We start from the raw sequence: 15,715 nt of genomic DNA, 5'->3' as shown, positions 1-15,715 counted from the left end.
ATCCCAACGATCAGTCAAGACACACAAGAAAATGCAAGAATGTGGAACGAGACAAGGGATTCAGCTGAAGGGTAATCGGAATAAACCACCTTTTTCTTATAAAGTGATTAAGGAATATAGTCACAGAGTAAAACGGGAAATCTGTCACTGTTACAAGTTCATGGGCAGGATTTTACAGCAGATGTCAGCTGTCCTGGAGCCATTTAATACACTGAAGAACATTGATTGGCTAGAGGTGAGATTACCCCTCACATGAGAGTTCGAGCCAACTCTGCAGTGTCAATAGCGCCACTGGAAGCAGTGGCCACTTCTAGGACAACAAACAGCCCCCAGATTCTAAGTCCCAGAGCCGGGCGGGAGGCAAGTGTTGGGATCTTGCAGATGGAAGTCCTGGAGGGAAGGAAAGTGGAGGTTGGGAGGAGTGTTGAAGGAAACGCTAAGGGAAAGGGGGAGACCCAATGTGGAAAAGAACAAGTGAGACTGGTACCGCCTCGCTCCCCCCAACCCGCCAAGTCATTAGTCTATATTGTAAACAGTTGCGAACCCAGCACTGATCCCTGGTGGAACCTCACTGGTTACATTTCACCAACCTGAAAAAGAACCCCGTTTCCCCACTCGCTGTTTCCTGCCCATTAGCTAATTAACTATCGATGCCAGTATGCTACCTACAACATCATGGGCTCTTTTAACCTTTTGTGAGGTACCTTGTGAAATGCCTCTGGAAGCCCAAATGCAACACATCCACGGGTTCCCCTCTATCCACTCTGGTTGAGACTTCCGCAAAAAACTCTAATAAATTCAAGAGCCTGGGGATAATACGATCAGTTCAGTTCACAGAGTGGACTGCACCAGAAGTCCCCGTCCTCAAGCCCGACAAGTTGGCCCGCCTTTGTAGGGTCTATAAACTAATGGTTAATGAAGCCTCAAGTTTAGATCATTACCTCATTCCACGCATAGAAGATCTATACGCCAAACTGGCAGGGGCTCAAACCTTCACCAAACTAGGTATAAGCCATGTCTACCTCCAGCTAGAACTAGATAAGTCCTCCAGGAAGAACATGACAATTAACACCCATAAGGGATTATTCAAATATAAATGCCCACTCTTCAAGAGTTGACATGCGCCATTTTTCAACGTGTGATTGAGAACATTCTCCAAGCGCTCCTATGGTGGCACTATGCTTCGATGACGTACTAATCACAGAAACATTGGAAAAAGAGCACCCAGCAAACCTGGAGGAGGTTTTGAGACAATTTTCTGACACAGGTGTCCGTCTCAAACGAGAAATATGTGTATTCCAGGCAGACAAAGTGATCTCCCTGGGGTACCAAGTTGACATAAAAGGCCTACACCCTGTGGAGGATAAAGTTAAGGCCATCAAAGAGGCACCAACCCGTGGAATATGGCAGAATTAAAATTCTTCCTAGGATCGTAAACCTCTATGTGAAATTTATCCCAAACTTGGCCACCTTATTTTCACCCCTGCACACACTGTTACACCAGAAGTGGTTGTGGCAGGCACTACAGGATGAAGCCTTCGCAAAGGTGAAGCAGCAGTTCCTATCATCAAACATCCTGCCTCAAGAGGGAACTGGCATTAACATGTGATGCCTCTCGATATGGAATAGGGTCAGTCCTTTCCCATTGATGGGACGATGTCACAGAAAGAGCTGTAGCATACACGTCCAGAACCTTGGCGGACGCGGAAAGATGTTATTCTCAGAACGAAAAGGAAGGATTGGCTGTTATTTTTGGGGTGAAGAACTTCCACCCATACGGCCGACATTCCACAGGCGTAACAGACCATAAACCCCTGGTGGGCCTTTTCAAAGAGGATAAAGTGATTCCCCCCATCACCTTGACCCTGAGCCACTGTTGGGCAGTATTGTTAGTGGCCTACGAAACCCTCTCGAGCACTGCCTTGGGATACACATTGCCAACTCGGATGCCCTGAGTCGCCTCCTGCTGCTCACAAGCTTGGCCCCTCTGCCAACATTGGAAGAAGTCATCAAGACCATTAACGTACTAGATACCTTGCCAGTATCCGCTAAACAGATTCACCCATGCACCCAGAAGGATCCCACACTGGCAAAAATGCGCCATATGATCTGGAATCCAAGGACATCCCATGGATGACAAGAAGCCCTTCCTCACTAAAGACAAGAGCAGATGTAGAAGATGGCAGCATCCTGTGGGGAGGGCAAGTAGTCATCCTCACCCAGCTCAGCTCCCAATGCTGATGGAATTACACAATGGACACTCCGGGGTATCCAAGATGAAAATGCCCCCAAGGAGTTATGCCTTCTGGCCTGGACTTGATAACTACACTGAGAACCTGGTGAAGCAGTGCTCGTTGTGCCAGGAGAACCAGAAGCTCTCACCCTTCGGCTTCTTTGCAACCATGGGAATGGCCAGGAAGACCATAGGTACGGGTGCATGTGGACTTCGCCGGCTCGTTCTTGAGATCGATGTTCCTTATTATGGTCAACGCCCAATCAAAATGGTTAATGATTTAATGATGATTATAATGATTTAATGATTTGATTTATTGTCACACTGCAGAAGAGAGATAGATCACTTGGTTGCATGGTGTACCAAAAACAACCTCTCTCTAAATGTCGGAAAGACCAAGGAACTGATCAACGACTTCAAGAAGCGTTGCACGACACTCTCGCCCCCCCCCCCCCCCCCCACCTTCTACATCAATGGCTACCAAGTGGAGATGGTCGATAGATAAAGTTCCTGGGGGTCACCGTCACCAACAGTCTGTCCTGGTCCACTCGCGTTGATGCAACAGTCAAGAAAGCCCAACAACGTCTCTACTTCCTACGGAAGCTAAAGAAATTCAGCATGTCTGCATCAACTCTCACAATCTTCTACTGATGTGCCATAGAGACAATGTCCTTGATGCCTGTTGTGACTACTTCCAGCAAGGGGACTCCGACTATAAGAAACCTGAGAGTCGTTCCTCTTGACGATAAAGATTTGGAATCTGCAATGGAGTCTGAGGAAAGGTCAGTATCGAAGACGAGCCTCCTTCTGTGGTCCTCTGGCACTCAACAGAAAAGCAACAATCCCCAGCCTGCTTCGCGGCCCGATCCAGCTCCACCTACTGATGACTTGAGGCCTGGTGCCAAGCGACCAAAGAGGCCTCATCGCCACTGGAGTGAGGAGGATGATTCGGACTCGATCAGGAGGGATGTGATAACTCTCATGAGGACCACCAGCGATCGCTGATTGATCTCCCCACGAGCTTAGTAGAATACGAGTTCCCATGGTGAGTAGGCAGAGGCCCGCCCTGATGGGGCTCGATGGTGGTACCTTCAAATGTAGCCCCCAGACCTGGACCAGGAGTTCCTGATGGTCCTGAACCTGGAACATTTGTTTTGTGAGCCGCAGTAGTGGCTTTATTTTAATTTTAAAATAAACCAGTTTGGCCTTTCTTTCTGCGCCCCCTGGAATCATTACAGGCATGAGCATCGTTTGGTCGGAGGGGAATATCACAGATTGCTGTGTTCCAGCAATCCTGCTCTCAGCAAATTAACTGTATAATGATATGTATATATGTAGATAATTAAAGGGTTAATTATTACATCTCAGTGTAACACAACCACTAGAGGGCACAACTGGATCCCACTATAAATAAGAACACCTAGAGGATCTTGGACTCTCTCTCTTCCAACCAGGAGTGACTAGGCAGTAGAGTGTAAGATAGATAGATCACGGCATAGTTTACCACGTGTAGTCTGAATTAGTTAATACTTTAATATAAATTACTTGATTACTAGTTATAGTTCTGTGGATTGTGCAAACTCAATATTAATCAATCGCTACTCAATAAACTGGTTTGCTTTAAGTTAAAGACGTGTGGTTTCTTCAGAATCACACCATCAGACCATTCTGGATAAGAAGCAAAGAGTAACGAGATATATTACCAAAAGAGTAATATAACAAACTGAAGATATATTTCCATGAAGGTTAGACAGTGTTTGCTTCTCTGTGTGGCCATGTAGGACTGTTAGTCCATCCAGTAACTAGGGTGATCAACCAGATGAAACAAAATAAGGGACACTTGGATGGTGACCATGGGCTGTTGCATGTGGTTATAAGAGTGAATGTGTGGCTGTGCTGATGACCATAAGTATCTCCCACCCTAGTGGCCAATGATTGCAGCACGCATGGTCACAAAAAAGTAAAGAGGCAAAGGCTCAGTCTCCCACAGGCTGTCTAGACTGCAAGAAGAACACTCAAAATAAGGGACAATCTCTTTGAAGATGGAACAGTCAGTCAGCCTGATGCAACATTATCTCATTGCACATTGTCTGGGCTTGCACCTACCTTACTTGTTTGCTGTTTGCAAACTAGTGATTTGCTTTCTTAAAGTAAATATTTTCTTGTCAAATTAATGAACTGTACTTTTTTCTAAAAAATAATAGGTTACAACAAAGTGAAGATCTGAGCAAAACCCAGAACCTCATAAACCTGCAATTTGAAAAATTGTTGGAGAAAATAGAAGGTACAATAATAATTAGAAACAATTTAGTTTGCTCTTTCTTTCCATTTTAAGTGTTTATTTTAATGAATAAGAAGTACACTTCAGTTCTTTGGGTACCTGCCATTGCATCAATCCACTCTATGGGTTATTTTAAGAGATGCGTGGTACTATCCATTAAGCTATGGATATATTTTTTCATTTGTTCAACGAATGGTGAGGTTTTAAGTGATCCTATTTGCAATATTGGAACTAGCTGCTGTAAACTATTTCAGTTAAAGACTTGCCTTACAAATCGCAGCCTCCAACAAAATACTAACATATTCCTGACACCTAAGATCAGTAATTTATATAACTGGAGTGCGTTTGGCATGTCATGATTGCTTGAGATGCTCCACTCCGTCAACATTCTGGTCATTTGAAAACAAATCCTGAGTGAATTTCACATTTTTAGGTTTTGTGAAGCTAAATCTAAAGCTGAAGAATGAAAGAAATCAGGCAGTATGCAACTTGAAAATGCAGACTACGGAAATAAAGGTGAGAATATTGACTTAATCTGGAAATAAAAAAACTCTGGGACCATTGGTAGTGGGCAAACCTTCAGCCACGTTTTCCCCCAAACTCTGGAACACCAACTTTCAGCAACTTTAACTTGCCTTCAAAAAAATGACTGTTCATTAACTATGCGTTTGCCAACTCTTGCTATCTTTGCTAACCCATTCAATATTCACATAGTTTCCAATGCCCTGTAAAAGTGTCTGAGACATCTCTCGATACACAATGGAAATGGAAGTTCGAGTCACTGTGATAAAGGTAGTAGGCACATGAAGTAAGTTACTTTAGAAGGCCAAAGAAGCAAATATTATTCATGAGTAGGGCAGCACGGTGGCGCAGTGGTTAGCATTGCTGCCTCACGGCGCCGAGGTCCCAGGTTCGATCCCGGCTCTGGGTCACTGTCCGTGTGGAGTTTGCACATTCTCCCTGTGTTAGCATGGGTTTCGCCCTCATAACCCAAAGATGTGCAGGATAGGTGGATTGGCCACGCTAAATTTCCCCTTAATTGGAAAAAATGAATTGGGTACTCTAAAAAATTTTTTTAAAAATATATTATTCATGAGTTCAATAAACAATTGGATACAGTCTAAGAAGTGGAAATGCAGGCTTAAATTTGCAAGTATGGACCTTTCTCTGTCCTTTGTATGATAATGGCAAAAGACAGAATCGGAGCTACACATCGGAACTGAAAAGAATAAACTTTTCACATCAAATGACTCGAAATTTCTCCAAGCCTTTGGCTGAGGGAGATTTTCCTTTGCTTTGCATCTGGGAAAAATTCATCAGTTCCAGAGCATATAGCAAACAAAATAGCAGAAACTCAGAACTCCCGGTCTTTCCACCCATTTAGCATTGTCCTGGGATTTCCAGAGTTTTCTCCTGGGATTTATAGAATGCTCTCCGAGAAGGAGGTTGGAGCAGGTACAAGTATCAGACACCTAGATAAATGATGTGGGAGGAACCAATTACCCATTGTCCCATTTCCATGCCTCAATGCTGGAAAGGTGCCGAGACAAAATGGTTCTCAAACTCTGTGAACCATTTCCTGGTTGAGCCTCCACATGGCTCCATTCACCTCTGGAGTGGCTAGTAAATCAGTCAGTTTCAAGGTCACTTGGGATGGGCAGAAAGTATGTCCTTTCCTGTCTCGCCCAGATTCCAGAAATGAAGACTGAAAAAGAAAATCGGGGCTAGAAAGTCAGTGAAACTTAAGAGGAACAGGAGAATATGATGGGTGGTGAGTTGAAAAGAAAAGGCACAGACAGTGTGGTATCTTGGTTTCATATAGCACGAGAGTGGTGACAGAAAGAAGGCCGGAGACATGAGTGGGAAGCACACACATGTTGTTGGAGGAAGGTGCAGTGGTAGAACAGGTAAGCGAGTGAAACAGAATGATGAGGGTTTTAAAGCCAATGTGTTGGCGTAGGGAAGTTTAATGAGGGGCCAACAAGGAGAAGGGTATAATGTTGAGTAGAATGCAAGTTTGAATTTTATGTAGGATGGAGCATGTGAGACCAACGTGAGAGCATTGGAGATGCCAAAGGCAAATGAGCAAGTTTCAGCAGCAGTGAGGATGAGGCGGAGTTGGAAATGACGAACGGCGCAATGCTGGAAGTAGACACTCTGAGAGCTCAGAGACAAACTGGACATCAAGGTCGATGCTGGTTAAATACAACCAAAGCCAGATGTTGATAGAGGGTGGAGGTGAAAACTAAAGTCAAGAATATATTCGCTGGAGTTCAGAAGAATGAGGGAGGTTCTCATAGAAACCTATAAAATTCTAACAGGGCTAGACAGGGTAGATGCAGGAAGGATGTTCCCGATGGTGGATGTGTCCAGAACCAGGGACTGCAGTCTGAGGATATGGGGTCGACCATTTAGGACAGAGATGGGGGAAAATGTCTTCACCCAGAGAGTGGTCGGACTGTGGGATTTGTTACCACAGGAAGTAGTTGAATCCAAAACATTGCATGTTTTCAAGAAGCAGTTAGAAATAGCACTTAGGACGAAGGGGATCAAAGGATATAGGGGGAAAATGGGATTAGGTTATTGAGTTGGATGATCAGCCATGATCAGAATGAATAGCAAAGCAGGCTCAAAGGGACGAATGGCCTCTTTCTGCTCCTATTTTATTTGTCTCTATAAGAGATTCTAGCTGCTGCTACATAACATGGATTCCAACTCTGACTCTTCCAATCCTTGACTTCGCTGTCCCCATTTCTGGGGATAGGCTGTTGAATAATGTGCACTATAAATCCACCAACTCCTACAGCTAAACTTGCTCCCACTCCACCTGCTCTGATCAATCTATTCTTTTCTCCCAACATCTCAGTCTCCATCACCGCTGTCTTGATGATAGCATCTTTTTACCAGTGATTCTGGTATGTATTTTTCCTCAGCTGAGGATTCCCTTCCTCTGGGTGATAGGGTCCTTGGCCATGTCCAACACATTTTCCACACTGCTGCTCTCACCCCTTCCCCGACACCCTCAGAGCTAAGGTAGTGTTTTCCTTGTCTTCACCTTCCACTACACCAACTCAACCTTTAACAGATTAGGTCTGGTATTTTGGCCATCTACAATGCAATAAACACATTGTGTTGTTTTAATTTGCTGTCCCTACCCACCCTCTGTTCTTCCTGACCTCGACCTTGTACATTGTTCCAATGAAGCTCAATGGAGGCTCAAGGAAGAGAAATCACATATTTCTCCATCCATTGACTCTGTCTACCTGAAATGAGATGAAAATCGCTTATTGTCACAAGTAGGCTTCAATGAAGTTACTGTGAAAAGCCCCTAGTCGCCACATTCCAGCGCCTGTTCGGGGAGGCTGTTACCTTGGGAAGCGGGAAGCATAATCAGGTTAGCACTGTTGCTTCACAGCACCAGGGTCCCAGGTTCGATTCCCGGCTTGTGTCACTGTCTTGTACGGAGTCTGCCCATTCTCCCCTTGTCTGTGTGGGCTTCCTCCGCGTGGTCCGGTTTCCTCCCACAAATCTCGAAAGACGTGCTTGTTAGGTAATTTGGACATTCTGAATTCTACCTCTGTGAACCCGAACAGGCGCCGGAATGTGCCGACCAGGAGCTTTTCACAGTAACTTCATTACAGTGTTAATGTAAGCCTACTTGTGACACTAATAAAGATTATTATTATTATAAGACCCCTCCCACCTGCGTTATTCACTTTTCCAACCTCTTCCATCAGGCAAGAGATACAAAAGTCTGAGAACACGCACTAACAGATTCAAAAACAGCTTCTGCCCTGCTGTCACGAGACTCCTGAATGATCCTCTTATGGACTGAACTGATCTCTCCACATACCTTCTCTACTGAGTAGCACTACACTCCGTATGCTTCACTCGATGTCTGTGTTTCTGTATTTTCTTTATGTATTTATCATATGTCTTATGTATTTCATGTGTGGTATGATCTGACTGGACTGTACACAGAACAATACTTTTCACTGTACCTCGGTACACGTGACAATAAATCCAAATCCAAATCTAATTTGGCACCTTGATTCAAAGGCTTGTCAGACTCAACGTGGAGTTCAATAATTTCACATCCATGTCATTAGACAGCAATCGCCATTCACACCTCTTCTGGCTTTTCCCATTAACATCTCCTTTTGCCTCGCACCATCATCCCGCTTGCCTTTTAATCTCTCCTGCTTTCCACCCTAGCACAGACTGTAACTGTTGTTCATTGCCCCTTGCCCCTTTCCCTGCCTCTATACTTGTTTGAGAACACGTTAGGTTAGGTGGATTGGCCATGATAAATTGCCCTTAGTGTCCAAAATTGCCCGTGGGGTTACTGGGTTATGGGGATAGGGTGGCGGTGTTGACCTTGGGTAGGGTGCTCTTTCCAAGAACCGGTGCAGACTCGATGGGCTGAATGGCCTCCTTCTGCTCTGTAAATTCTATGAACCTGGTCCATCTCCTTTCTTTGCTGTTCTAGTGATAGGTCGTCGAACTGAAATGTTAACTTTGTTTCTCCCTCCATGAATGCTGCCAGAGCTGCTGAGTATTTCCATCACTTTTTTTTAGGTCAGATTTCCAGCATCTACAGAATTTTACTTTTGGGACGTGGATTCTGTCTTGCTGTTAAGTTAGAGAAAGTATTTGTAAAGTTCTTGGGACAGAAGCCCTTATATATTCAGCTGGAGACTTTCAGGCCTGAATTTTCATAAAGTTGGAAGGGCTTTGCACATTAGCCAAAATGACGCTGTCGTGCGGAATCCATATTTAAAGGTGATTTAAAGGGATTTAATTGAATGGACTTGTATCAATCAGAGTATTATTTAATGTAATGAAATCTGTATTGGTTACTTCGAACTTTATTTTATTTCATCCCATTATGGCTTCTGAGGTCTGCCCATACTGGGTGAGTAAGCATGGGTGGGTATCGGTGTGGGTCATGAGTTGACATAAGTTGGCACTAAGTTGGCATAGAGGCCATAAAGATGTGTGTCAGGGAGGAGGTTGGCATGGAGAGTACAAGGGAGCGTGGTGTTGGACAGAGGGACATAGATTGACATGGAAAGTATGAGGGGCCATGGGGTGGGTCGAGGGCATATGTTGACATATAGGGTATGAAGAGCCATTGGTTGGTATGGAAATTATGAGGGTCCATTGGAGGTTGGGATGAGGGTATGGGAGCTGTTTTGGTTTTCACTTTATTTTTTACAAGTTCGCTGCTATTCTTTTAAATTTCAAACACACGTGGGCAAAATCTGACGATCGCGCAACACTGGTGCAGAGCTTTGTGTAACAGAAGCGTGTGTCTGGACTTGCACCATGGCAGTTGGCAGACATGGTGGCCTGAATGCCCTCCTTCTGCGGGTTAACCGTTCTGTGACATATCAATTCATATAATTAGCACTTATCCCCATTTTTCGGACATTAAGATCAACTGCTTGAAAATTGGTAGGGTTGTGAGCTTCCTACGCAGGCGCACTTGCAGCAAGGATTGCTGGACAGTTTCAAGATTAGCCTCCCTGGTTAGTTTTTGCCTCCGTTACCCCAAGTTGCGATACCCCAATTCAAATCAACGAACATGGCGTGGGCTGGGAATCAAACCCAGGTGTGTAAGGCTCGGTCACTTACTGAATTAAACAGGTCTCATTGGTGGATCCATTCTTCCTGTTATTTAATAAACATGGGGGCGCAATCCAATGGCCACGCTACACCAGAAAAACAGCTCGCCGCGGCGCAGCGTGGCCAATAAAAGCCAGGAGACCCTGCTCCCGGGATCTACCCGGCTCGTAACGCTGGATCTCGTAAGACGTTGCGATGGGCGGGATCACTTTTGGCAAATCTGCATATTAGAGCAAGACAGCTAGTGTCACTTTAATGTGCAGATTCCCGAGGTACCTGAGGGTTTGGGATTCATCCCCTTTGCCTTAGTGGCCTTGGGCCAATGCTGTTCAGCACTGGTCCCCCACAAAGGGAAACAGATTGAACGGCACCTCTGGGGGTCTCCCAGGGGATTGGAGGCCCCCAACTGCATGCCCTTTGGGCAAGGTGGTGGTCTCGCATTGCTGGTGCCACCTGGGCACCCTGGCTTGTGCCAGCCTGGCAACTTGGTGTTGCTAGGTTGGCACTGCCAAGCTGGCATTTTTTTTCACATGTGTGATCAGGGTGGGGCGCCTTGGGGGGACAGGGACCCTCTCATAGTGTGTTTGGGCTGGGGTGGAGGGCAGGAATCGCTTTGGCGTCCCAAGCTCCCCACTGTTTAAAATGGGGCTATGTGTGGCCTAGGCTGCACGTTGTTGAGGCCCCTTATACTGCACGAGTTCTGTTGAATAGCCATGTGTTTCCCGGCACTTTGTTCCCATTTGGTTGAATAGAGCCCCTTGTCATTGTAGTTGGTGTGTGCTTTTTCCATCATTTTATTCAGGGGATGAAAGTGCAGATTTTCCTGAAAATTATAACTGCTAAGAGTGTGTGTCCTGAATGGAGGAAGAATTGTATGGGCTCGCTTACTAATTCTTACACAACTTAGCCCACTCTTCCAGTTTTGGAAGTGCTTAGGTTACCCGATCTACAAAGTGTCAGGAACAAAAAAACTACTTTCCAAGGATTGTTCTCATCGCTATTTCTTTATTGCGATTAGAACCTTGAGGTATCGAGTGAATGCAACAGAAAATTACTTCTACACCTTCTGAGCAAGAACATTCATCTCAGGCATGACAACCAGTTAAAGGTCAACCAGGTTTGAGACACATTTGTTAGTCGGTGTTTGGGCCAACACTGCCCCATCAAAATGTAATGCAAACAACTGTTGTATTTCCCTGGCTTTATGTTGAATGTTCTCCTCAGGTTCAGAGTCACCAGCCAGTGACTGAGGGCCAGTAAGTGGCGCTTGAATCCCCTGTGGTCTAAAGGTGGCGCTCGAATCCCCTGTGGTCTAAAGAGGGCTTTTGGCTGCCGAATATTTCCATAAATGATAGTGTGACCCAGCGGTCAAACAGAGAACCCTTCCCCCTATATGCCAGTTTGCTGAATTATCCCATATGCCACCATCTGCCTCTCCTCACCTTAAATGGGCAGGCTGAATGCTCAATCTGACAGAGACTGGTAGAAAATTGGTGCCACAAATTATAGTTCCATTATAGGAACCGCTTGATCGGGCATTTTCTATGTGTTAAAGCTGCCAGGGAGAATTGGCGTGAGACTGCAATGTGGCCCGAGTAGGCCAAGGTAACTCAATTTTTTTAAATGATTGCGAGGAACCCTCTCACAATTCTGCCTCCCCCTCCTCTCAATCAGCATTGGCTCCGCAACTCTCCCGACACCTCATGCTGAGGACCGATCTCGAAGCTCTCCAGTGCTGTTCAGCTCCTGCCCCATTTCCCACTCCTGTCCATTGGTCTTGTAATCATTCCCACTGTCTTTACATGGGAGATACACCCAAAAAATCAAGATGAGGGCCAGGGGTGTTAATGGCTGAGACCACTCCTATTCCTTCTAGCCTTCCCTACCCTAGCCTCCCTCCTTCTGCCTGGCCTCAACTTTCAGACTACCGGAGTAGGGGAGGCCCGGCAGGTCAATTTGCTTGGGACTTGGGCGGCGGGGGGGCACAGAGGTATTAAGGTGGGATGAGAGGCTCCTTCTTCAAGGGCGCCCTTTCCGCATTGGACAATCTCTGCGGGGGCCCTCCCCCATAGGCCTTTCCGTCAAGATTTCTCCCCAACACACTGGGTCTCACAACAAGTCCCACAACAGCAGCTGGGAGGAATTTAAATTCAATGATTTAATAAACATAGGAACATGGGAAGAGGAGTAGGCCATTCAGCCCATCGAGCCTGCTCTGTCAATAACAATAGGACAGGACTGAAGGGTAGAGCATGGCTCAGTTTGATATTCTCTGCACTTTTTGACAGCTCACTGTCCTGATCATTGAACTGCACCAGCTGAAGAAGGCCTATCAGGCACTTTCCCAAAGTGTGGACTGTCCTGAAGGCAGCTTAGCAGCCGATTGGATAAACAGGCTACAGTTAATTAAGGTTAGTAAATCTCTCCGTAAATCTATCAGAAATTGAATACTTTTGTACCGCCAGCAAGATGAAGTAATTCATCCAGAAATACATTAGTTCAGAAATTACAGTGTGGCATCAGTGTGTGGACACTTAGCATATTCCTACAACATTCTTTAGTCCACTATTTTAATTGAAATGTTAAATTAAGTTGGTGCCCCTGTAAAAATCACAAAGTAATGCCATCCGGGCATATTAAAGCTTCGCAGGAACCTTCAGGCCTCCTGGTGACAAAAGAAGTCACACAGAGTGTGTAAGACACCGTATTGCTCCAGGAAGAGAGACTGGCTGCAGCCACCTCTTAAAAAGTGGGAGATACCAAAGTCGTGGGCTAGCCGTGAAAGTGTGAGAAGACAGTGCCCATCCTTAACCATAGAGCTCCACCCACCCGGTATCTGGGTTCAGACCCTCGATTTTTAATTCCAGGTATTTCCGGCATGGTTATCGGGTAAGCCTCTTCACTTAAATGCCTCTGTCGAGAAAGAGAATGTAGCAAAATGAACAGTGTGCAACACAAGGGCCTTAATTCTTCAGTGTCCCAAATCAGGGATGGTTGCAGCAATGAAAGAAATGGCGCACTGGCATGGAGAGGCCGAGGAAGATTAATTTGACGACAGAGTTGGCAATATATTCCAGAGACTCACGGCTCACCCGAAAAGGAGCATTCACTTCCCACCCAGTATATTCTTACTCTTACATAGTTTAAACTCGCCTCCCCTGGTTCTTCCCAGTCTGTTAAACTGAAACAATCAAGAGGGACTCTCTTCAGCTCATTAATTATTGTATTGACCTCTATCAAGTCAACTCTAATCTGCACTGTTCTATACTAAATAAACCAAACTACTTGAGTGTACCCGATTGTAATCGTTCCCCCATTGGTGACCATGCCTTCAATTGCTCGGTCCCTAAGCTCAGAAAATCCTCCCATCCCCACAACACCTCAGCCTCTTGACTTCATTTTCGTCTTTAAGCCACTTTAACCATTGTGGTATTATCAGGTATTGCAGCACCCGAGAGGCTGGAGTTCCATTGGTCAAACCTGGGGGTTTACCATTGGCTGTATAGTATGTAGCTCCGCCCAGATAGGCGGGGTATAAGAGTCGGTGCCGTCCCAGCAGCCCTCATTCTGTACCTGAGCTGCTGGGGAACAGTTCTAGTCCATTAAAGCCTTCAGTTATACTTTAACTTTGTTTTTGCAGTAATTGATCGTGCATCAATTTAATAGACTACACTTAAGCAGAGAAGATGGATCTCCCAATCAAGCCGGAGTGTCTGCAACTCAGTCCCCACGCAGCGAAGTCAGCGGCGATTTTCAAACACTGGCTGGCGTGTTTCAAAGACTACCTTGAGACGACTTCCGGGTGCGGCTATGCAGAGCTAGTTCGCATATTCGATAGCTCCCGCTTGGAACGGACTTTTGGGCTCTTTTACAGGGCCCCCACGACATTTGTTTGACATTTCCCGGTGTGGGAAGAAGACTGCAACATTCCCCTGACAGTGTCCCCCAGGAATGGGATGTCATTTGGTTACCAGACCCGGCAGAAACAGTAAAAGATTTGCCTGCAACTGCAGGATAAACAGGGCCTCTTCCAGCATGCAGGCGGGGGAAGGGCAAGCTTAAAGCTGCAAGCTGACCTGAGGGCCTTTATCAAAGGTGAATTCTAGCAGCAGAGGGAACAACTGTGAAAAGATCTCACCAAGGCCACTGAAGAAGCGGGGACGAGGCTTCCGGTGGCGGCCATGGAGGAGTAGGTTGCTCATTCGGCAGCTCCCGTCTGGAGCGGACTCTTAGACCGTTTTCAGGAGTTTCCACAGACATTTTGGGGCAGATTGGTGAAGCGAACACTGCCAAAAGGATTCCCACTCGATACTTCCGGTTGCGGCTATGCGGATTGTATGCCGCAGATCATCCATGAAGACCAGACGGGGTTTGTGAAGGGGAGACAGTTGAACGCGAATGTGCGGAGGCTTTTGAACGTTATCATGATGCCGGTGAGGGAGGGGGAGGCGGAGATAGTGGTGGCGATGGACGCTGAGAAAGCCTTCGATAGGGTAGAGTGGGGGTACCTGTGGGAGGTGCTGAAGAGGTTCGGGTTTGGGGAGGGGTTTGTCAGGTGGGTTAGGCTGTTGTATGAGGTCCCGATGGCGAGTGTGGCCACAAATAGGAGGAGGTCCGATTACTTTCGGTTGCACCGAGGGACGAGACAGGGGCCCCCCCTGTCCCCCCTGCTCTTCGCACTGGCGATTGAACCCCTGCTATGGCACTGAGAGAGTCGAGGAACTGGAGGGGGTTGGTGCGGGGTGGGGAGGAGCATAGGGTGTCGCTTTATGCGGACGACCTGCTGCTGTATGTGGCGGACCCGGTGGGAGGAATGCCAGAGGTAATGAGGATCCTTAGGGAATTCAGGGACTTTTCGGGGTACAACCTCTATGGGGAAGAGCGAGCTGTTCGTAGTTCAGCTAGGGGACCAGGAGAGGGGGATTGGCGAGCTCCCACTAAAAAGGGCGGAGAGGAGCTGCAGATATTTGGGGGTCCAGGTGGCCAGGAGCTGGGGGGCCCTGCATAGGCTTAACTTTACAAGGCTGGTGGAGCAAATGGAGGAGGAGTTCAAGAGGTGGGACGCGTTGCCGCTGTCCCTGGCGGGTAGGGTGCAGTCAATCAAAATGACGGTGCTCCCAAGGTTTTTGTTACTGTTCCAGTGCCTCCCTGTGTTTATCCCGAAGGCTTTTTTCAGGCGGGTTAACAGGAGTATAATGGGGTTTGTGTGGGCGCGAGGGACTCCGAGGGTGAGAAGGGTGTTCCTGGAGCGGAGTAGAGATAGGGAGGGGCTGGCGCTGCCCAACCTCTGTGGGTACTACTGGGCCGCCAATGCGACAATGGTGCGCAAGTGGGCGATGGAGGGGGAGGGGGCTGCATGGAAGAGGCTGGAGACGGCGTCCTGTGTGGGTACAGGTCTGGGGGCGCTGGCAATGGCACTACTGCCGCTCCCTCCAAGGAGATATACCACGAGCCCGGTGGTGGTGGCGGCCCTCAAAAGTTGGGGGCAGTGGAGGCGGCATAGGGGGGAAGTTAGGGCCTCGGCGTGGACCCCATTACGGAGGAACCACCGGTTCGCCCCAGGAAGAACAGGG

The 15,715-nt window shown here is 46.9% G+C and overlaps 1 protein-coding gene across 1 annotated transcript in view; it reads left to right on the top strand.

The window, feature by feature from the left end:
• The window catches only part of LOC140408369 (uncharacterized), a 30,870-nt gene continuing 15,155 nt past the window's right edge, over nucleotides 1-15,715 (top strand). The window contains exons 1-5 of the mRNA XM_072495477.1: nucleotides 1-71; nucleotides 4,438-4,517; nucleotides 4,948-5,030; nucleotides 11,161-11,259; nucleotides 12,431-12,553. Coding sequence (XP_072351578.1) covers nucleotides 40-71; nucleotides 4,438-4,517; nucleotides 4,948-5,030; nucleotides 11,161-11,259; nucleotides 12,431-12,553 — 417 coding nt within the window. The 5' untranslated portion in view covers nucleotides 1-39. The remainder of the gene's footprint in view (nucleotides 72-4,437; nucleotides 4,518-4,947; nucleotides 5,031-11,160; nucleotides 11,260-12,430; nucleotides 12,554-15,715) is intronic.

This window comes from Scyliorhinus torazame, chromosome 3 (assembly GCF_047496885.1).
Source record: "Scyliorhinus torazame isolate Kashiwa2021f chromosome 3, sScyTor2.1, whole genome shotgun sequence".
NCBI lineage: Eukaryota > Metazoa > Chordata > Chondrichthyes > Carcharhiniformes > Scyliorhinidae > Scyliorhinus > Scyliorhinus torazame.
This window is presented reverse-complemented; position numbering and strand designations above follow the sequence as displayed.